This window comes from Prionailurus bengalensis, chromosome X, assembly GCF_016509475.1.
Source record: "Prionailurus bengalensis isolate Pbe53 chromosome X, Fcat_Pben_1.1_paternal_pri, whole genome shotgun sequence".
NCBI lineage: Eukaryota > Metazoa > Chordata > Mammalia > Carnivora > Felidae > Prionailurus > Prionailurus bengalensis.
The window spans coordinates 99393215-99416097 of record NC_057361.1 but is presented as its reverse complement, the minus strand read 5'-3'; the positions used below and the strand labels follow the sequence as shown (position 1 = coordinate 99416097).

At 48.1% G+C, this 22883-nt stretch overlaps 1 protein-coding gene across 2 annotated transcripts; it reads right to left on the bottom strand.

Annotated features, from left to right (window-relative positions):
• Positions 1-1253: 1253 nt before the first annotated feature.
• ATP1B4 (ATPase Na+/K+ transporting family member beta 4) lies at positions 1254-22276 on the bottom strand. Of its 2 annotated transcripts, none has more exons than XM_043569838.1 (8): positions 22102-22276; positions 17136-17409; positions 12340-12468; positions 11967-12071; positions 7938-8134; positions 7195-7251; positions 4469-4564; positions 1254-3711 (listed from the first exon to the last, which is right to left on the bottom strand). In XM_043569838.1, exons 1-8 carry the CDS (start codon positions 22162-22164, stop codon positions 3550-3552), a joined length of 1083 nt encoding a protein of 360 aa, XP_043425773.1. In that variant the 5' UTR covers positions 22165-22276; the 3' UTR covers positions 1254-3549. The 2 variants fall into 2 exon arrangements, with proteins under 2 accessions (XP_043425773.1, XP_043425774.1); XM_043569839.1 differs by having other exon boundaries at positions 17148-17409.
• Between the last annotated feature and the right edge of the window lie 607 nt (positions 22277-22883).

Here is a 22883-nt window from a genome sequence, read left to right as displayed (position 1 = left end):
ATTTGTGGCCAGTTGTGCCCTAAAGTCACTTAGCCGGGCTTTCATCAAGCAACTGCAGTTTCTCTTTGGATTTTGGTTCCTTCGCCCCACCTCAAAGTTTTTCCTAGTGTTTCTTTCCTACACAAACAAATAGAACAATTTGTACCAGGACTCGATGAAGAGAGGAAGTTTGCTCTGACAAAGTAGTCTTCTGAGAAACCAGAGCATGGAGACTACAAAAGGAAAAATGCTCAGAAATGAAACAGCTTTCAGTTTCATCCTCCTGTGGTTAAACTCCGAGAGTAAAAAAAAAAAAAAAAAGTCGGGGGAAGAAGAAGAAAAAAAAAAGTTTTAAACGAATAGGCTGTTACCTGTCAAGTTTTGCACCCACATGGCTGCCCGGTATTCCTGTGGGGGAAATCAGTGGTACAGTCTGGAAAGAGGAAACCATACGCTTCTTTTTTATTTCAATTTATTGTTGTCAACAACTCCTCAATACAATAGTAATGTTTTCTAAATGAAGATTCCCAGCAAATAGATGCCTGAGAAAAGTTACTTTAGGGTAATGATTTTGGAGGGGTGAGAAATCATAAATCTAGCATGGACAAAACCATGAAGGCATTTGAAGTAGTAATTCTCATTGACAACTAAGTAAAACCAAGTGCATTGCGGCCGATGGGATACAAATCAAATCCTGGCACGTTTGCTGTGTGGGGGATGATTTAAATGAACCCACCTCAAGTTGGTGGAACTGTTAGAATTCTATTTTCATGAATATATATATATATATTTATCATTATATCCAGTTCTGTGTAATAAAGCTATTTTTTTTTCATGTCCCAGCTAACAACCCAAACCATCCCAGTACTATTCAATACTGCTTTGAAACTGTGGATCCAATGGATTCCATTGAATGAAAACTACGGTATGACAAAAGCTTCACAATTCCTTGTCTGTGGAATAGTCAACGGATGTAACGGGATAATGTATTATGTATAAAATATAGCACCAGTAGTTGAATTCCTGTGAAATGTTAACTATTCGAGCTCAAATTTGACATATGCTTCAAAATGTTCGGGATCACCCATTGATTTTTAAAGAGGACGGTGCTTCCTGGTAAGCAGCAGCTCAGAGTAGAAAGAGCACTGGACCTGGAGTCAGATGCGAGGCAGGTTGATTTCTCTAAACGCTCTAACGCCCTTTTCCAGACCTAATGTTCTATGACCTTTTGCTACTGAATCTTGAGAGTTTGGTTTTGCGGAGGTATTTTTTTAAAGTGGTTTTCAAGTTATAGTCTTCAAGTCTTTTGTTTCTTTTTTAAAAGATTCGCTCTGAAACTCGAATCTGGTAAGGAAAGGGGTTGGGGGAAGACAGTTTCGGTGTTTTGTTTTGTTTTGTTTTGTATTTCCCACAGATCTGCCATCGAATATCTTTCGTCGCTTGTTAGTAGAGGTCAGCTCCCCTCTACTGCCTTGCAAGCGGGAAGGGGATTCTGAAACACCCTAGTAGCGCCTCCTGCCACAAGCGGAGAGAAAAACAGTATCTGAGAGACTAGATCGCTGCTGTGGTGTGTTTACAGGACGGGCTCAGATGCCTGAGATTAAATAGCTTAGAATTTCTTAAGAGAGTTCACTTAGGCACACGTTGCTTTTGTTCTCAGATTTCCTTCTCCCCCACCCCGCTTGTGATGACGGCTTGTGATCAGTGTCCGGCCAATAGGAATCATGAGCTTTAAACGTCCAAAATGGACCACATCTTGCTCTCCAATCTCGCTTCTCTCTTGTGTTCCCAGTCTTGATCAACATCACCATCACGCCGGTTCCAGCCACGCTCAAAACCGTGGAGTCATTCTCGACTCTTCCTTCTCCCTCATTCCCCAGGCTTGGCCTCTCCGACCCACCCTTCCTATTGTGGCTGCCAAAGTGCTCTTTCTGAAGTGCGAATATGATCACAGAGCTTCCCAGCTTAAAAGACTTTAATGACTCCTTTTCACTTACTGGATTAAACCCCAGCCCTCTCTCTAGGGCTCTCTCTCTAGTCTAATCCCCTGCCACTCCTGGTCATTCCTCTGAGCCCCTTACACTCCAGCCACACGAACTGCCCCCAGTTACCCAAACACACCGTGGTCTTTCGTGATCGTGACTTTGCAGGTGAAATTCCCTCTGCTACCTTCTCAGCTCAAGTTAGTTACTTTTCCTCATGTTCCCCTAGCATTTCCACATACTGGTTTTATAACTCGTCACACGAGTTCCTAGTCACTTCTCTGCTTGTATGTCTTCACTACCAGACTGCCAGTTCCCTGTTTTGGGAGAGCATAAACAGTATAGAGGACATTCAGACTCCGGATGCTTCTAGATGGCATTTCAGCTTACTTTGGACCCTGAGACCCTATGCCATTCTCAAATGCTCGCTTTTTCTCCTTGTCCCAGCCCTCCCCCTGGTGGAGGTGTTAAGACGCAGTGGAATGATCCCATGGCCAAAGCTAAGACAAAGCAGCCTGGCCGATCCACAACCTGGGTAAACATCGGCCTCATGTCGTTTTCTAGCCAAATGGAACGCTAGCAACGGGCCTTGGATTTAGGGTGACCCGGCAGGAGCTCTCTGTCTCACCACGTATCAGTTGGCAGACCATGATTTCAATCCCCAGGGCTGTAGCCGGGGGTCAACACGCCCATCCCCGATGTTCTCAAAGAACATTATAGTACTGTCAAGCAGACAGCCCAAGAATAATTCGCTGGCGGAAATCTTCCTTGTTTTTTCCTTTCCCTGAAGCCGAGGCAGACCTGCATGCAAGGATGTTGGCCTTTGGATGATGACACCACAGAGCAAGGAATCAAATACCGGTCACATCCACATGGTAGGTATTCTCCCCAGTCGCTATGGACCCCGCCTCCCAAAAAAGTCATAGGAAAGGTCTTCGTTTCTATTCCAGAACGATATCCAGTTAGCACTGCTTTCTGTCCCAGTTGAAGATAACCTAGTCTTCAAATCAGTATTTGTTTTAGTTGCCCATTTGAGACAGCCAGTCCCTCAAGCACCCTTGGGTATAGAGTTCTCTAGGCCTGGTAGCCCTAGGTGTATTCTGGGTTGGTCTGATCGGCGATTCCCAGGGAAGGAACTTGCCAGGCAGGTTAAGACAAAAACAAACAAACAAAAAAAAGGTTAGTTATCAGCCTGGTTGGGAGGAATCTCACCTCTCAAAACAACAGAATCTTACAAAACACGATGAATTTCAAACCATCATAGAAAGTCTCCTTCATGGCCCTTGTGAATTTTATCAGACACTATGTTTACACTACGGTGAGAGGCTTGTAGCAGCAAGAACGGTTTTCGTTTAAGTGGGGGCGGGGGGAGGAAATTAATAGAATCTATTTGTCATCAGGAGAGACTATCTTTAAAAAATCAATGCCACAATGTCATTTTACACATATGTCAAAGGCAAGGAAAGATCATCTGCTGTCTTAAGTGTCCGTCTGGCTGTGTCCTGATTGAAGAAAAAGAATTCAGGAACTACCAGGGGTCCATGAACTAGAACAGAAACAGAACTAGCGGAAGTGGCCCCTGAAGTCCTTAGGTTTCTATGTTCAGAGTAAAGATTACCCTCCCCACAAAACGATCATTGATGACATCATTTATGATGCCCTTGCCCTTCAGTTGGCACTGCACGGGCACCGCCTGGTTCTTCACCACGTCTGTAAAGTGCATGGCCACCAGTGGGGAGGTGTAGTTAACCTGTAGGCGGAAGAACAATGAATCCTCAGTGTGAAGAGGGGACAGGGCGGGGGTGGGTCACAGGATGGAAGGGATCAGACAGTCAGTGCGGGATGGGATAACCCCTCGCAAAGGGAACCGAGCAAACCCCATGATGCCAAGTCACAGATGGCTAAAGCCAGTGACATGCCCGCTCTGCCCTGGGACAGTGGGGGAAATCACACATTTCTCTTGTAAGTCCCTCTCAGATGTCTGACTGTCCTCTGGGGAAAACGAATTCTGCCTCTGCGTGATATGATTTCCTGGATATCAGACCATGAGTCAAAGCAGAACTAGGATCTTTCAAACCTCTACGCCAGAGACGAAGCCTCACCGTATGACCCACAACCACTGCCCTGGGGCTTTCACTGGGCGGAACAGGCAAGTGTGATTATTTGGGCACAGCTGAGTGCAACGACAGTGATTTGTCTCCTCCCGGCTCTGTCACTAATTAGCTGTGTGTGTCGGGCAAGTCACTGTCTCCGAACCCTAATTTCTCCATCTGTAAACTGAAGGAGTCAGACCAGACCCTATCTGAGATTCCTTCAGATTTGGAAAGCAGCGGTTGTACTGGGAATTGGTAGAGGGGGCTGCTGGTCTTGGCCGGCAGCTACTCACCCCGCTGACTCCTAATTCCTAATTCCTAATTCGGCTGCCTCCTAATTCCCGTAGATACCAAACAGCCCTTCCTTCCTGTGTCTCTTTCTGACAGCAAAGACTGAAAAGGATACAGGCTTACGTGAGTCAGTTTGCCGTAGTAAGGGTAGTAGCGAAGGTCAAAAGAAGCCGACTCTGGGTAGTAATTGATGGATCGGATGTCATTTTCATCACCTCTCTGTAAGTAAAAGCAGGTATATGACGGATGCCGGGTCTCTCGGTGAGTTGGAGCCTGAGCTCAAGGGGCCTGTGCCCCAGGTGAAATCACTGTGTGACCCACAACCAACTGTCCCAGGAAGACCCACGAAAGCAGAATGGGGCATAGCTTACCGAAGACCTATCCCCCAGAGCGTTTCCAGAAAGAGATTGTGCCTTGGTTTCCAGTTCCAAGATTACTGAATGGAAGGTCTGGACTGGGGAGTCCCAAGGTGCTCCATATGGTTCTGCACTGGCTCCTAGAGGAGCCAGACGGAGGACTCCAAAGGGCTTGCCTTAGCTGCTCCAGCACAAGAGCCTACACACCAGGCCCTCTCCAAAGAACTCATACTGGGCCTGGCACCCGGTCTTGGACCTTGAGGCAGGTGTAAATTAGACCACGTCTAGATAATCCCACTGCACGACGACTCATACACCGTGGGCTCGGTTCATGGCATGTCACACCAGGTGCACAGGGACCTGACTCATAGGGACACAGCCTAGAGTCTGGCCCACCTAAACTCATGTCTCTGACCATATTCTCTGCTTAAGCACAGCAGGTGACGTCAGGACGATAAGCAAGAGGGGACCCATAACTGGAAATGATTAAATAAACAACTCTACCATCATCATAGCGTATCAGGTAGGGGACTGAGCTGTCTGGCTATGCATTAGGCTTGTCCTAAATAGCAGAGGGCTGGGGGCTGATAAGGGACAGACACTGCATCACCAGCAGCAAATCACTCACGGGGGGCATGTGATTATTCTGTCAATATAGTGTAATCGTTCATACGATACGCCTTAATTCATCCTAGTAATGTCCTTATCCTGCTTGATTTCCACAAGTGGGTGTGGATTTCGACCAATATTGATTACTATACAGTGTGTAAAGACTTAATATTGCTTGTTGTCTTTTGAAAGGACAGTTCTCAGCAAGAGTCTGTGTAAGCTGAAAAATGAATGGCTTCCACCAGGGAACCGTAAGCAGGATTCTATCCACTTAATACGTTGGTTTAGGACTGAGTTGGTCTTTATGATTTAGTTACACATTCCTCTAAAAAGCAATGAAATTCATTTTTTTGTGTGAATACTCTGTGGAATCGGTCCCACTAGTTTGTAGTCACACCTCACGTGTGTGTGTTTACACATACCCATGTACGTGTGCACACAATGAATGTCCTTCCTACCTTGTTCACCCGGCAAACCCCTGCCTGACCTTTCAAAACTCATCATCGGGGCGCCTGGGTGGCTCGGTCGGTTAAGCGTCCGACTCTTGATTTTGGCTCAGGTCATGATCTCGCGGTTCGTGAGTTCAAGCCCCACATCGAGCTCTGGGCTGCCAGCGCGGAGCCTGCTCGGGGTTCTCTCTCTTCCTTTCTCTCTGCCCCTACCCTGCTTGCGCTTTCTCAAAATAAATAAATAAATAAATAAATAAACTTAAAAAAAAAAAAAAAACCAAAACCTCATCTTCAGTGTCACCATCTCCCACGTGGAAGGAACCTTTCCCTCTTCAATGTCCCCGCTCCACCTTTCATAGCAGCTGTAATACGCAATTGCCCTGACTTCGGAGACAGAGTCATATTTATCTTGGCACCCCCAGCACCTAGCAAAGTACCTGGTATATAATAAGTGATCGATACACGCCTGCTGAATGAATACATGCCGCCTTTTGCTGCTTTCTGATCTGTCACCGTCCAGCCTGGAGCTTTGAGCTGTATCTCTAGTACTGAGAGTGGGATCACCCAGCTTCACACACCAGGTCTTGCAACTGTCCAGGGCTGGGGGGGTGCGGTCGATGTTACGAAACCAGAGGGAGCTACTGCTTCAGTCTGGGAAGCAAACCCAAGATCTAGGGCTTTTTCCTACAAAGGAGCTAATTGGCGCAGATGAGATAGGAGTTAATGGTCTCCCGAAGGACAGTTAATTAGCATATTAATGGAGTTCTGTTTCTACTTCCCTTGTAGTCATTTGTTACTGCAACACCCAGTGCCACTGGTCATTGCTGCAAAAAGTGAAATTCTGTTTTAAAAGCAGGGACTAATGACTCTAATGAAAGCTGTTTGTTTAGTTCAAAGAAACAAGTAATTAGAGGTAAAAGCAAAAGCGTAAACAGAATCCCAATTAATGACGTGGCACACTGTCGTTCCCTGCTGTGGGCCTTAGCTGAGGCTCTTCTTCGGCTTTCACAGGTATATATCAGCACAGGCACACACGCACCCACATGACCTGAATGCTTTCTGGCAGTGCGGAGGCCTGAAGGTACTAAAGGGAGGTGTAGTTATGAAAAGATTAACCCTTTCCCTAACCCATAGCCAATCATCCATGAGGAAGCCCTTGGAAGGGATGAGCCATCTTTTTGCATAAAATAGATGTGCTAACAGTACCTATTCAAAAAGGCATTTTAGGGGCACCTGGGTGGCTCAGATGGTTAAGCATCTGACTTTGGTTCAGGTCATGATCTCCCGGTTTGTGAGATCGAGCCCCTCATCAGGCTCTGCACTGACAGTGCAGAGCCTGCTTGGGATTCTGTGTCTCCCTCTCTCTCTGCCCCAGTCCTGTGCGCTCTCTCTCCCAAAATGAATAAATAAACTTTAAAAAAAAAAGGCACTTTACCTGAACTTTGCAGGAAACCTTCACAGGATCTCCAAGTTCAGGACGGAAGCCTACAATCTATGAAAAGAAAAGCCAGTGTTTTTACATATATATATATATATATATATATATATATAATCAAAAAAAGAAAACAGATTTGACAATAAAAAATGGGACTTTTCTTAACCGCCCTTAAGCCATCCCTTCCTTAGGCATAAAGTTCATCTATGTTGCCCTCTCAGGAATGTTACAGAGGGCAAAGAATGCAAAATATCTTCAGAACTGTGCAGCTTGGCTTTCCCCTAGTGGTGTTTGGGACTGATGTTCATACGATGGTAACTGCAGCAAGATAATCCTGAAGATGTAAAGAACTTTCTGGTTTTAAGAGGGATGTGCCTAGGTAAGGCTCTACCCCACCTAAGGCATGGCAGGAGAGGAGGAAAATGCATTTTTTATGCTATAAGAATTGTCCCCCCACGTCATGTCAGTCCCCTGTTCCAAACAGCCCAGGACCTCATTACTGATAGAGGGCATCAAAGGGCAGGCTGGGGGTGGGGGAGATGAGTGGAAATAGGAAGCGTTCAGGGAGAAAAAGCTATTATTGCTTGATAGGTTGATCTGGTTGTTTGTATTAATGATGCTGTCAGTAAAAATGGCCGAACGTGCAGTGTGTGAAGACAGAGCCCAAGAGAAATGGAGTGGCCAGAGCCCTCCTACCCAGCTCATCCAACTTATCATCGCCGGAGTATCAAGGGCCAATATACCCGGTTCATCTTTAGAAGGATGCAGGGCTGTCCAGTAGAGTAGCCAAAAGTAGGGTCCTCCAAGCCCGAGCAGTTCTTCAGGAAGGAGCGCTTAAACTGGCAGGCCTTCTTGTCTTCATCCTCGTCGCCATCTTGGATGAAGTACTGCCCCGGGGGACAATCCACATTCATTTCCTCTTGAAGACTGTCATTGTAACCTAAAGCATGTGTGTGGGTGGCAAAGGGTCACGTTAGACGGGTGCTACAGGGGAAGGCCATGCTTTCAGTAGTCCTCCTCCCTAGTTTCCTTTCCCCAGCTTGCTGGTGAGCCTCTGAAAGGCCAGTCAGTCTGGCCCAGGCTCTGTGACCGGGCCTCCGTTCCCCGGGGACTTTCATCAGTAACATCTTTCCGGGAAGCCTTTGGGGCTAGTCCCCTCGGCCCATCATCTGATTGCTTCTCATTGCCTTGGAACTTTGGAATATCTACCTCTGGGTCATGTGTTGGTCACCTTATAACTTCTCTCTATTCTCCATTATTTCTTTTCAGCTATAGCAAATTGTAAGCGTGGGGGGCGGCCTCTTCTACTTCTGGAAGAGGAATAGGTACACGGTGGACAGATCTTGGAAGAGGGACTGAATCATGTCATGGCATGGCTTATATAAAGGAGTGAAACTCTTGGACTAAATCTCTTTAAGTTCAGTCTGGGAAACATCTCCCTTTGAGGTCCATGAGAGCCACCTGATGCAAGAGAATGAGACGTGCGTGTTGTGGGACAGGAGGAAGGGAGAGGAAGAAGACGAGAGGGAGGAAGAAGAGGAGATAAAACCAGCTTCTCATCCCTTACCGAGGGAAGTTAGCACTGCAAAACAGAAGTTAGGTTGAAAGACAGAAACCAGGGGCGCCTGGGTGGCTCAGTCGGTTAAGCACCAGACTCTTTCTTTTTAAAAAATTTTTAATGTTCATTTATTTTTGAGAGAGAGACAGAGCACAAACAGGGGAGGGGCAGAGAGAGAGGGGGCACAGAATCAGAAGCAGGCTCCAGGCTCCGAGCTGTCAGCACAGAGCCCCATGTAGGGCTTGAACTCAAGAACTGTGAGATCATGACCTGAGTCAAAGTTGGACACTTAACCGATTGAGCCACCCAGGCATCCCAGCATGGGACTCTTGATCTCGGTTCATGAGTTAAAGCCCCTGTGGTGCTCTACACTGACAGAGGGGCCTCCTTGGGATTCTGTCTCTCTCTCTCTGCCCCTAGCATATGCGCGCGCTCTCTCTCTCTAATAACTTTCAAAAAAGAAAAAAAGAAAGACAGAAACTAACAACAACCACAGAGCCTCCACTGAGAGGGTAAGATCTTGTCTACTGAGGCACTCAGTAGACCCGAGGCACTCAGAGTTCACGTCCCTTTACATTGGATGGAACGTAACATGTGCGCAAGGCATGCACATCAGGGAGAGAGCTAAAAGGGGCTGTCTGTGAGCTCACTCTTTGGCCCACCAGATGCCATGGAACTGAGCTTTGGAAATTATTGCATCATTTCCAGTTTTGTTTTAAATGAATGAATCTAGTTAGTCCTGCCAGATCCAGCCTCTGTGCACTCATGTTCCCAGTATCTTAGTGTTTTGGTTTTTTTTAGATTTATTTTTTACTTTTGAGAGGGGGAGAAAGTACGAGCAGAGGAAGGGGCAGAGAGAGAGGGAGAGGGAGAATCCCAAGCCGGCTTCCCACTACTAGTGTGGAGCCTGACGTGGGGCTCGAACCCACAAACTGTGAGATCATGATCCGAGCTGAATTCAGATGCCTAACCGACTGAGCCACCAAGGTGCCCCTCCAGTAGCTTCATTTTTCAGAGGAAATTGTGCACCTGTGATCTACCAGTGGTAAAACTCCAAATGTCCTGCTGGGTTTTCATCTAGACAGGTTGTGACTTGGGTTTAATATTGTTCAGGAGCAACTGGGAATTTAAAATCTATTCCAATTATGGTTAAGCCTTTATTTTGCCTTTGACAAAGCTACGTTCAATTCAAGGTTTTGTTTTAATCTTTTTTTTAGAACAAGAACTATGTGCAAATAAGAAGTTTCTAAATAGAAGCTCTAATCACATGCTCATTGTTTCTCTTGAGATAGTTCCATTAAAAATAATGTGACATGGGCATGACCCTTATTGCAAAATCCCAGTCCTCCTGGGAATGAAATTGATACTCTGGGATGTCTATTTCAGAGATGTGTCCCTTTTAAGTAGGGCATGTTATCTACACTTAGGAACTAAAAACCCAGTGCTTTCCCTACTGTTCTCCACCTCTGTCATCAGGTCAGAATCGGTATTTCTCCATCTACTAGCTTCTCGGAGGGATTTCCTCAGCAGAGATTCTGGCAACACGCCTGTAATATCTCACAAGTATTTTGAAAGAAAAGAAGATATTGCGCCGGCTAAGATGCCCAAAACATTTTTTTTTTTAGCTCAAAAAGGAACTACATGGACTCAGAGAGGACCCAGCCCCCCTCATTTTACAAGTGAGGGATCTGAAACTCAGACTTACCCAAAATGACACTGAGCATGACTGATAGATACAAAACTGAGTTTCTGACTCCTGGTCATATGGCAGCAGCAAAGAATTATGAAAAGCAGTATTTCTCAATCTTTAAAGTTCATACAGATCACCTGTGGATCTTGTTTAAGTGCAGATCCTGACCCAACCGGTCTGGGGCAGGGCCCCAGAGCCTGGCTTTGTAGCAACCCCCCAGGCGATGCCGATGCTGCGGGTCTTAGATTGCACTTTGAGTAGCAAGGGGGTCAAAACCACGGATGTGGGTTTAAACACTGGTTCAGCTGCCAGGAGACTTTTTATCACGTTACTTCCTCTTTCTTTCTTTTTTTTAAATTTGTTTAATGTTTATTTTTGAGAGAGAGAGCAAGAGAGAGAGAGCGGGGGAGGGGCAGAGAGCGAGAGGGAGACACAGAATCCAAAGAAGGCTCCAGACTCTGAGCTGTCAGCACAGAGCCCGATGCAAGGCTCGAACTCACAGACCGGACCTCGAGATCATGATCTGAGCCGAAGTTGGACGCTTAACCAACTGAGCTACTCGGGCACCCTGTTACTTCCCCTTTCTGAGCCTCAGTTGCCCCATTCATAAACTGGAGACAGTAGATTCTGCTATGCAGAATTAAGGTTGAATGACAAAATTTATGCATTTACATAACACTTCCCACCACGTAAGAGATTGTTTTTCTCCTAATTCAGTGCACATTCTACCACTTCCTATCTGTACCCCCTTTGGCCAGGAAGGGACAACCAGACCGATCCAACTGGCTTTTTGCCACAAATAATTGGTGCAGCAAGGTAAACCCACTGGGGCTCCTTTTTGATAGCCTGTGTGCTCTGTGTTGAACCCTCAACAAATTGCTACCTCAGTTTTCACTCTTTGGAAGGGCTTCTCCAGAAGCCACTCATTTGTCCCTGAAAGGGTATCTGATGACGCTATAGAGATAGGCATCTTGCAAACACTTGCAATAAAAATGCTGGAGTGACTGTCACCCAGAGAGATTCTTCCTCTAACTCCCTGTTGGGATGCTATTAAATGAAGACCCTTGCTCTCTTCCTTGAAGATGGCCCATCTCCAAGCAACAAATTCCCTTCCCTTGAGAAAGTATAGGGGGGCAGGAATCTTCCCGTTCTGGAAAACACCCTTCTTTCCTCAACACTACCCCCACCTCGAATTATCTTTCATAATTACTGAGCCCAGGACTCATCTGGATGAGCCCAGGACATAAGTAGGTGCCCTAGAATGTTCAAGAAAAGAAAACAAGTTCTCTGCCCCAGTGAACTCAGCAGAGTGCTGGAGAGTTGGCTTATATGCTTTCAAGGCAACATACAATCCCAAACTAGAGCGGTTTTGATTGTATGTACAGTTGCTGAGGGAGGTGCAAGGTAAAGAAAGACCGGGATGGGCTGGGGTTAATAAGAGTGGGGTTTCTGGTGCATTGCGAATTTTGAATCCCCATCCCCATCATCCTTCCAAAGAGATTTCCCCCCTTCAGAGGAACTTACCCTGGAGAAAGCCATTTAGGCTAATGACATAATGCTGCCAGGTGTCAGGTTCGGAAACGTTGAAGTTGAAGTTAAGGCTATGGGCGAAGGGTCTGATCATCACTCCTGGCAATGAAAACAGGTCTTAGATATATTAACTCATTCTTGGGATAATTTTTTTTTTGTATTGATTCCCATGGAACCTTCACCCCCCCCCCCCAGGCAATCAAAATAAAAAGGACCGTAATTTGCCAAATACCATTTTACTTTTACTCTTAATAATGGAATCCCTAAGTCATTACCGGGAAGAGCCAAAGTTAATTGAGGCTGAACATGCTGCGGAGGCAGGTTTCCGTCCAGCAAGTTCTGACAGCACAGGGCGTTTGGCACTCACCAGGAGGCTTCACCCTCTCGGTGAAGGTCGGCATGTAAGGACTGATGGTCAGAAATAGCGTGTACATGCAGAGGGTAATCACAGCAGCCAGGGAGGCATAGAAGAAGAAGTAAATGACTAAGATCAGGCCTGCAGAACAATCAGAGAGGAGAGTGATCAGTGCTTGCCAACAGACCCCGCCTCCTCACTCGAACTCCTGAGCCAGAACCAACCCAAACACGTTGGCATTTTATTTTTGTTTTTTGGTTGTTTTTCGTCTCTTCAAATCCCCCAGATTCAGTATGTCCTTGGCTTATTCAGATGTCACCAATTTGGAGTTCGTGAGAATTGTGTCGGAGACCTGATCGCAGTGTACCTTTACGGCATCTCCGATGGAAGGGCTTGCTGAGCAGATGATGACCGATGGCAAGATCACAGGGGAGCGGAGTTGAATGTACCGCGGAGGGCAAATTGCTTGGGAGCCCTCTGGGCAACGGTTGATGTCCTAAGTACAAATCATTCTTCGCTATTCATTAAAGCAGATGCCCTGAAGAGTCCTAGCAGCTTGGTTCCAGTGATTATATGTATTTGCAAGTGATGAAAACTGCATTTCTTTTCACGTAGCCTATCATTCAAACTTTTGATTAATTTCCACTGGACTTGTCTCTAATCAAGGCAAAGTGAGGCTTCACCCTACTTATTTCAAATCTTACTCATCTTTAGCAAATATTTAAGTGGCTCGACTTTTCAAAAGGAACGAGGACGGGGAGGGAAGGAGGAAGGAGCCCTACTTACTGACTCTTGCTACCTGGATGCTCTATACCTGTGCGCCTGGCCAAGTGACAGAACCTCTCCTTACCGCCGACTCCTCACGGGTAAAATGGGAATAAGGGTAGCCCTTAAGCTCATATACTGATCTACATGCCTAACAATCCCGGCAATTCTGCTTTTCCTTACATCCTATCCTGACCTGACCATTTCCTAGCTGTTTCATCTTGGACATGTTCACCCTCCTGGGTCTCAATTTCCTCATCTGTAAAACAAGAACAGTAATCGTACCGACTTCTTAGCCTTGAAAGATGCATGTAAATAGCAGAGCGCAGAGCCTGGCAGATACCCAGTGCTCTTTATTTTTCGTAATGTTTATTCATTTTTGAGAGAGAGACGGACCGTGAGCGGTGGGGGGAGGGGCAGAGAGAGAGGGGGACACAGAATCCGAAGCAGGCTCCCGGCTCTGCGCTGTCAACACAGAGCCCGAGGTGGGGGCTCGAACCCACGAATGTGAGATCATGACCTGAGCCGAAGTTGGGCGCTTAAGTGACTGAGCCACCCAGGCGCCCCTACCCAGTGCTCTTTAAATGGCAGCCCTCACCATTGTTATTATTATGATTTTTGCTGTCGGACCAGAAGCACGGTTGTGTGAGCCCCTCCTCTGTGAGTGGCATCGGGATTAGGTTTGCCCCCGTTCGAGGCAGCCCCGAGCGAGGTGAATGAGCATGAGATTGCAGCTGAGAAACTCTTTCCAAGTCTCCTTGAGGCTCTCTCTCGGGCAACGGTATCTGGCTCCGCTCACAGCAGTGACACGATGTCGGAACTACAGATTTGAACTGAATCGTGAACCAGAAACTGGAACAAACCACGTAACTTTGCTGTACCCAAAACTGAATCCGAATAATAATTTTTAAATTGAACCATGAACCAGAGAAAATTAGCCAAAAAAAAAAAAAAAAAAAGAGTGGGGGGGAGTGGACAGGAAACGAGAAGAAAGATCCTTAGTAACCCAACTGGAAATGGAAGCTTGATGTTTTATAAGATGAACTGAAGCAGAACGGGAGCATGAGCGCATCGATTCAGCTGGAGTCCCTGGAGAGGACACGGTAGCACCTGTGTGATCCTGGGCTCCTGCCTCTTGGCTGCCCTAATGGGATGTGCCCTGTGTCTTTGCCTCCGTTCCTCAACCCCCACCCCCATCCTGGGGATGGGCCGATGGCTGGAGCCATCCTGGGGGACTAGAAGACTCAGTTTCATGAACGAAAGGAAAGCAATAGAATACAGGTACGTTCCCTTGGAGGTATAGCTTCCATTTTGTCTAGGATGTGTGGCTAGGAAGCTGTAGGTAGGAGAATGGCACTAGCAGTGAGTCCCCTGAGCCTCACCCGGGATGGGTGCCCTGAAGTCTGCCATAGGTTAAGCTAACACAGCTTCCCACCCACCCCCATCCCCACCAAGGAAAACCAAGCACCATACCCATCAGAGCCTATTGGTCGCTCCAACTTTTTCTGCTCTGGACATCCAAGTTTTACTTGGGCCACTCCTCTAGGTAATCCAGGGTTCTCTCCTGAATGCTTTCCCCAAGCCTGTATAGACCTGGATATCTTGGATGTAGTAGGCACCCGTGATCCAGATTCTTTACTCCCCCCACCAAAACATCCCATCAGGTCCTGAGACCCGACCCATCAGGGCTTTGCTCATCACTACCGTTCACGAAGACAGTGTGGTGTTCCGGCAAGAGAATTACACCCCCGTGTTCATCTGACCTGGGTTTGAATCCCAGTGCTGCCACTTATTGACTGCGGGGCTTTAGATAAGTTACTTACCCTCTCTAAGCCTCAGTTTCTGCATCTGTAAAATGGGGACAATAATATTACTACCTCATATGGTTCTTGTCAGTATCCAATAAAATAACATATAGTTCCTAAAAATAGAGGCTACCCAGCTACCAAAGAAAAAACCCAGAATGTAATCATAGGCTGGGTGAATATGTTGGTCATGTTGATGTCCAGGCTGGGATAGGGTTAGTAAATGCCCAAGTGGACACCTAGTTTTCAAGCAAGAGGACAGCAAAGCATACGCTTGGTGGTCTATGCATTAACATCGCCATTTGCCCATGGCCCAGGCATAGCCCGACAGCAGAAGCCTGAGTTCCCGGGCTCTCCTCAGACCTCCTGTCCAGAGGCCTGGATATGGCCTGCCATGCAGAGTCCCCAGCGCCATTATCTTCCCCGAGCACTCGAACCTTTCTCCCTCATTGCTCTTTCTTGGCCTACGGGTTATTCTCCACAGGAGCAGTTTGGATCAGCTTCTCTGGTGAGGTTCCAATGGCTGGCTGTTTAGGGGTTAAAGCGTGGCTCTCTCTCCCAGAATCACACTTGCATTTCACAGCCCGTGTCTCTAGTCTTCTTTAGGCAAGGGAGAAACAGCTGTGCCCCCTTTGGAGCGAGCGTCCAGCATTTGCCTACAGCTTCCAGAATGTCGGAATGTTCCTTGAATGGCACATTTGTTCCAGCTGAGAGTTTGAGGGATGGGCGGGGGTGGGGCTGGGAACTGAGGAGGGGTGAAGGGAGGTGGGTGTTGCTCACGGCGCCACACCTGCTATGCCTAATTCCAGGAAGGAGGGCTGGCCGGTTCACCTTGACTGAGCTGAATTAGAGACGTAAACTAGGAGGGGAGAGAATTCTCAGCCAGAGGGGCCTTTAGAAGGCATGACCATCAACTTTAGCAACCTAGACCCTGGGCGCTAGGGGACTCTTATTTCATCCACAGAGTCATCTATTTTGCCCTTCTCCTGTGGGTTAACTGAGTTCCAAACCAGCGGCCGCTCTTTTTCTGGGCCATGCAGAGACTGTGGCGAGTGTGAATTTTATCCCAGGCTAAACCTCCTGAGGAGAAGGCTCTTGCATTCGTAGAGCAAGAGGTGAGCAAGGCCCTGGGAAAGGAGTCTGGGGAAGCTGTGAGGTACAAGCGGTGGCGGCGTGTGGCACAAAGACGAAAAGCTAAGAAATGCAATTCCGCCGTTGATGAAGCGTGACGGGGGCTCAGCCTTAATCGCTGGAAACGCTCCCTTTAAACCCGATTTCTCTGTGCACACGCCGTGGGAGCACGAGGCACCCACAGGCTGGCGCCCAGGGCAGGCCCCTCGGCTTTCCTTCTCTGACGTCACTGAGCGAAATGATGAGATCCTGTAAACCCTTGCTCAGGTCGGCAGGGCCTTGGGGCTTGTATCCTAGAAACGGTCCCCTGCGCCGTACGGTTGTACAACGTGGGGCTCAGGGGCGGCAGGCCCGTGCAGTCGAAAATCTGTGTCTGGCTTTTGACTGTCCTCAAACCCTTTAGTGCGAAGAGCCTCATGTTGACCAGACGCCTTTCCAATACCGTCAGTAGTCCGTTAACACCTATTTTGTATGTTACCTGTGTTATATATACCGTCTTCTTCCAATAAAGTAAGCTAGAGGAAAGAACCTCTTAACGTTTACAGCGCTAGCCTGTACTTCTCGGAAAACACAGAAACAAAACCAAAAGCAACCCTGTGTGGACCCGTGCAGGTCAGACCTGTGCCGTTCAACGGTCAACTGCACTTCCAACTTTCCATTTTTAACATCTCATCGGAGCCTCAGGCCGACCGGCTGAGAGAGACAAGGTAGGGATCATTTCCTTCATTTGGCAGGTGAGGAAACAGAGGCTCAGAGAGGGTAAATGATGAGCCCAAGGCCACACAGATACAGAGTGACAGGGCTGGGACTTCCTTAAAAAAAAAAAAAATCTGTGCCTTTCCAACTCATCCTTACTGTCTCTGCATCGTGAATGAAGTTGAGCCCAGCGGATTTCAGCTCCACAAGCCAGTGTGTTTACCTGCTCGGTCGGAGTTTCTTCCCATGGCATCTGCCCACATCCAGGCATGTCCCTAGGCACCGAGCCCTTTACATGAAATCTAAGAGAAGTTTGCAGACAAGCCCATCCAACGTATGGTAAAGGAGTCCTGGACACCAAGCCAAAAGCAAAGGACACCCGACTGGGGCATGGGGACAACTGGGACTTACTCCAACTCTGACCTGTTCGGGCCAGAGACATCCTTTTCTCCGGATCCCACAGGTATTCGCTTACGGTCTGCAATTTCTGCCACCAGGCATTGCCTGTTGGCGGACCCTGACCCTCTTCCTCCTCCTTTTCCTCTTCTATCTCCTCCTCTTCCTCCTCCTGTCCTTCTTCCTCCTCCTCCTCCTCCAAATCGGGTACCACCATCACCCGAGCCTCTTCTTCCGCTTCTTCCTCTTCATCTGCCAAGTAGTTCTGGTTTACTTCATCCTGATCGTCCTGGAATGGTGACAAAACACAATCCCCTTTTCGACAAAAAAACTTCCAGCGGCACATCCCGCCAGCCAAAAGGAAATGGAAAACAGGGCGCCTGGGTGGCTCAGTCAGTTAAGTGTCTGACTCTGGATATCCGCTCAGGTCATGATCTCACGGTTGGTGAGTTTGAGCCCTGCCCTGGGTTCTGCCCTGGCAGTGCGGAGCCTGCTTGGGATTCTCTCTCTCCTCTTTCTCTCTCTGCCCCTCCTCTGCTCACCCTCTCTCTTAAAATAAATAAATAAGCTTAAAAAATGTTTCAAAATGTTTCAAAAGTTGAAAGAAAATAAATGGAAAGTGACTCAAGATTTGGAGATGCTTCGAATTTCCACTTCCCCATTCACGTACCGGTTGTTACAAGAGGCACGTTTTCTTTCTCTCTTCATTGGGAGGAAATATTCCTTCTCTGACCCACTTTTGACCCAATACTCTTTCCGCAGAGGTGTAAGTTTTATTCTTGCCTTCACGCCTTTTGGCTCTTCCCCTAGGACTGCTTATGTCGCTACTCTGTCCTGGGGCCCCGGCCTCCCGCTTCCCTTTGTCTGGCTTTTCAGGGTAGAGCTGAGTTCGACACTGGAGGGTGGAATTATTTTATTTACTTTTTTTTTTTTTAAGATTTTTATTTTTAAGTGATCTCTGCACCCAACGTGGGGCTCGAACTCACGACCCCGAGCTCAAGAGTCGCGTGCTCCCCCTGAGTCAGCCAGGCGCCCCGAGGATGGAGTCAATTTAGGCACTTGAGTCCGTGATGGCAAATTCTGAGTCTAAGCCAGCTCCACCCCCGGTCCTGCACCCTTGCGGGTGCTCAACCTTACCAGCCCAAGCTGTGCGAAAAGTAGCCTGGGACAGACAGCAGGAGGAGAGGCCAGCTGCTGTGCCCGTCCTCAAAACTTAGACTCCCTTCCCAGCAGAAGAACATAGGGGTTTATTGGTCGCTTCTCTGTCCCCTGAGCTGGAACCTCTTCCTGCCTTAAGCTGGTTGAACAGACCACCTGAGGGCCGGAACTTCAACAGATAGTTCCTTAGTCCCCACCCCCACCCCCACCCCCGCACCCCATAACCCTCGGCAAAAATCTAGGCACGTAGTGAGCGCTCAGCACATATTTGTTGATCGACTGCAGCCATGGAGATCTGAAACCGTAATCTTCTCTGAGTGGTTCTAAGAAAATTAAACCAAAAAAGAGAAACCCAGACGTCACCAACGGTATTTCAAATGCCTCCCAGCCATAGGCGGGAGAGGTGGATCTTTCTTTGCTCTTTGTGGCTCTGCGAAGGCTCACTGCGGCCGCAGAAAATGAGGCCACCCTCCCTTCTCTCTTGCTGTCCAAATCTGAAGAGTGGCCGGGCCTGTGCACCTGTTGGGGTTGGATGCGTCAAATGATAGAGGCCAGGGGCTCCGTGCCTCCCCCTCCCTGCCTGATTCCTCAAAGGCCATTTAGAGGACACTCAGCTAAAAATGCTGCCATTAGTTGGGGGGGGGGGGCGATACTTGGAAAATCGGGTTGTTCAGAATCAGTAAAAGTGACACAGAATGACAAGGCTCTGCTCTCGGTACTCAGTCTGCCCGGCGCTGTCTAGCTCCTGATTATAAGCACTCTTGAATTGCTCTCTAATTTGTATAAATGGACAGCTTCATGTCACACACTGTATCAGAATTGACAGGGACCTTGAAGATCCCTTGTCCATCGGAGGCCCAGACAGGGGACTGGATGTAGGTAAAGCCACACAGCAAGTGTGTGATAGAGTTGACAGTCTCAGAACCTAGGTCTTGCTACCCTGGACGATGACGTTTCTCCTCTGTCGCACCAAAGACAAGTGCCTAGAGGTGATTAACAGATTTCTGGAGCACAACAATGTGTTAGGTTCTGTGTTCCCAAGAGATTGCAGGTGCTTATAATCGAGGATTTCTGACTCTAACGTGGACTCTGTGTTAAATGGATGAATTAAATGTTCGTAAATCTCTTTGACTTGTGCGTGAACACAGGTACACGTCTAGCTTCTCAAACTACATTCTGAGCACCCAGGGGACAGAGTCAGTATTTCTTTTTTTTTTTTTTCTTTTTAATTTTTTCAATGTTTACTTATTTTGGGGGGGGGGAGGGGCAGAGAGAGAGTCAGACACAGAATCCGAAGCAGGCTCCAGGCTCTGAGCACTCAGCACAGAGCCCGACGCGGGGCTCGAACTCACGGACCCCGAGATCATGACCTGAGCCGAAGTCGGACGCTTAACCGTCTGAGCCACCCAGGGGCCCCCGGAGTCGGTATTTTGTAACTCCTGGACGGCCCTCCACAGTGCGGAGCCCACAGCTAGGTAACCATCAGGTACTGAACAAGTGCCGGGGATAACCGCCTGACTTCAAACTTCTGAGGCTGGACCCCGGGGGAATTTGCTCCCACAGAGCCTGTCGCCCTAACCTCAGCAGGACTGGGCGCTGTGGTGGGTGGTCATCACGCCCCCGAAGAATCTCCTGCGTCTGGGAACCTCGGGGAATTTGAAGTGTAACAGTGCATCGCGGAGGGATTTGTATCGCCTTTATATTTGCACAACTTCCTTTTTCTCTCCACGTCGCCTGTGTGCCCGCCCTCCACCTCCACTCCGCAGAGGCGGCAGCTGGCCTTGGCCTCAGCCTGATCTTATTTGTAGATATGAGCTTTCGTGATAATCCCATTAAAGATGGCTTGTCATTAAAGCTTTACCCTCCCGGGAAGAATTAACCTTCTCAGAGCTAATTTCCCCCACGGCTCTCACAGTGCCCGGGCTTCGGGAACCTCGACTATCTTTTTTTTCCTCCCCTCTGCTTCCAAGTGTAGGAGAACCTCATATGGTGCAAGAGAGACCCTCTTGTGCAACTGTTTAACCGGATCCTGCGGGGAACCCTTCGGTGATGAGAGGGTCTGTTTTTGCCGGTCTCCTAAAGTGGCGCTGCCCTCATGTGATGGTGTGTGCGAATGTGTTGGAAGGTAGCAGTGGGTGTGTGCTGTGGCCATCCTGTTGCCCTAAAAGGGAAGATCTGAAGGGCAGAGGGTGGCTCCATTTTGAGCACTCTAAATATATAAACATATAAACACATAAACAAACAGTATGACCCAAAGGATAAATTTGTGCCCTGCATTGAGTAACACCCCGTAAACGTTTGAATGGCTGGTTAATTTTAAAAGGGAAATTAGCATCCGGTTATTCACGGCGTCAAAGAGTTTCTTTTCAAATTTGATCGAGTACTCCCTATAAAGAGCGAGATTCCCCCGACGCATTTGAAAGTTGGGACGAGCACCGGGCGTCGTATGGAAACCGATTTGACACTACATTTCGTGTTAAAAAAAAATAAAATTCGAATCCTACTAAAAAAAAAAAAGATTGAAAAAATCAAGTCTTTCTTACAAAGAGCAAGATCTTCTGGTGCACTTGACAAAGAATTGAAATTATACACAACATTTTAGCAAAGTTACATAGAAAAGAAGCCAGGGAAGGAATAGTTATATGTGCCCTGCGGATCGTGACCACTCTGAAACCTGGGAGGGACTTTGGAAATGTGAAAAGAAAGCTTCTACACCGTATGGCTGAAAAGCTGAGGGAAGCCCTCTGTAGGGTGATATGGGGTTAGAAGGATTCGAGTTTTCCTCTGCTGGCTGTTGACAGTCTTTACTTAAATCCCTGCTTATACAAGTGGCCATTTCCAAAGAAAAATGGATTAAGCTTTGTTTCCTCCTGGGGCTCGGATCACAGCCCTCTCTAAGGGAGATTTCAGACTACACTCCCCCACCCCCAAAAAAGTACTGCATGGGGCATATATAATGATTTAGAGCAAAGTAAATTCAAAGAAACTCTGGGTTCAAAGAACTCTGTAATGCACCCTGGAGATAAATGGCAACTAGAGGGAGGTGTGTGTGCACATGTGTGCATGTGCCCGTGCATGGGCTTGTGTGTGTGTGTGTGTGTGTGTTGGGCAGGGTGGGGTGGCACGCAGGGTGGAGGCGGGTGGCGGAGGATCAGGGGGCTAGGGAGTTGCACACTGCACATATAACAGAGAGAGCACAAGATTAGAAATGGGGAAACTTGCATTCTCACTGTGGCTCTCCTGCTAACCTGTGAGTCACTCGTGCGCTCTGAGCCCCGGCAGCCTCCTTTCTACACCGAGGGCTTCTGGAGAGATGATGTCTGAGATTACTCCCAGCTTCTAGCAACGATTCTGTGATTTTAGCACTAGTTTGGAATTTCTGCTCTAGGAAAAGAGCAGCCGGGTTCCTGAGAAGCTCCCACCCAAGGGGACCAAGACAGCTGGGTCTGTGGTTTCCTCTTTCCCCTTCCCTCTCCCCTGGCTGAATTTCCTGCTATGGGAATGAAATCTCTACTCTCAGACTCCAAAAGGTCTGTTTAAATTCTAGACTCCCCCCTTCCCCCAATGTTAGAAGGCCGCTTCTTCTCTGGCATCTTTCCCCTCCCTTATCTTTGTTCCCCAGGAAGAGGGGCTTCCTCCTTCAATGCAGCAATGTAGGGTTCAGTGGGGTGCCAGGAGTCGCTGCTCGATCTTGAAACTATAGGCTTCCATAAACCTCACTGTTCCTGCCCATGCCGAGGAGAAGCAGCCATAAGCCAAGATCTACGCACACCACAACCCCACTAACAAGGGACAGCAAAATAGTCTGCTCCCTGGGACTCACAAGTCTGTAGCGATAACCGTAAGGAGAGGCCGGAGCCCTTCTGGACCGGAGCTGCCTTCTCATGGCTGGTCAGTGGGCAAAGACGCGGCAGAGGCAGGCAAGGGGGTGAGAGTTCCCGAGCTTCTGCTGGTACAGGAGACACTGGTTGCTGGGGACACTTGTCGCCTAGTAAAAGTGCACCCTCCTGGCACGAGCCCTTCCCCAAAATAATCTAACATGCCCCTTTCTCATTGGTTGGCCCATTCCCTGAATCAAAGGAAAGCCCTTCTGGAAAAGCAAGCTCACCATCACAGGGAGGGGGGGATATTCTGGGTCACGAGGATGAGTGACTCCCCATCCCCCTCACCTCATGCTCTACCCGCCCTCTGCTCTCCTCCAGCGCCCAAGATACTACAGGCCCAATGGAAAGCTTAAGTCTTGCTCTTCTCAATTGAGAGCTGAGTATCAGCGTGTGCAGGGGGTGGGCGTGGGTGGGAGTTGGGGGTGAGGGGACATGGCCAAGAATAACTTTCTTTTTTCATAAGGCTGATCTCATGCAAAAGGATCCAGGGTGTCAGGAAAGATTCTCTTTGCTCTGCCCACCCCCCCAACACACACCGAGCCACCTACAATATTCCTTATTTGTGTCGACCCATGAGCCCCTTGAAATGTGGGTTATGTGTTCTGATTTTAGGGGCCAGGCTCCTGCTTTGCCCCTCCCCTCCCCAAAGAAGGTCTTGGACATAAAGAAGCTTTTCTGTAGCCCACACGTCAGAATAGCCTGAACAGTCACTGCCCCTCAC

Excerpts from the sequence above, each read along its gene's own strand:
- ATP1B4 (XM_043569838.1), bottom strand. The coding sequence starts at position 22,164 with ATGAGAAGGCAGCTCCGGTCCAGAAGGGCTCCGGCCTCTCCTTACGGT. Across the intron at positions 7,252-7,937 it reads TCCTTCTAAAGATGAACCGG|ATTGTAGGCTTCCGTCCTGA; the intron begins GTATATTGGCCC and ends TTCTTTTCATAG. Across the intron at positions 3,712-4,468 it reads ACTACGGCAAACTGACTCAC|GTTAACTACACCTCCCCACT; the intron begins GTAAGCCTGTAT and ends TTCCGCCTACAG.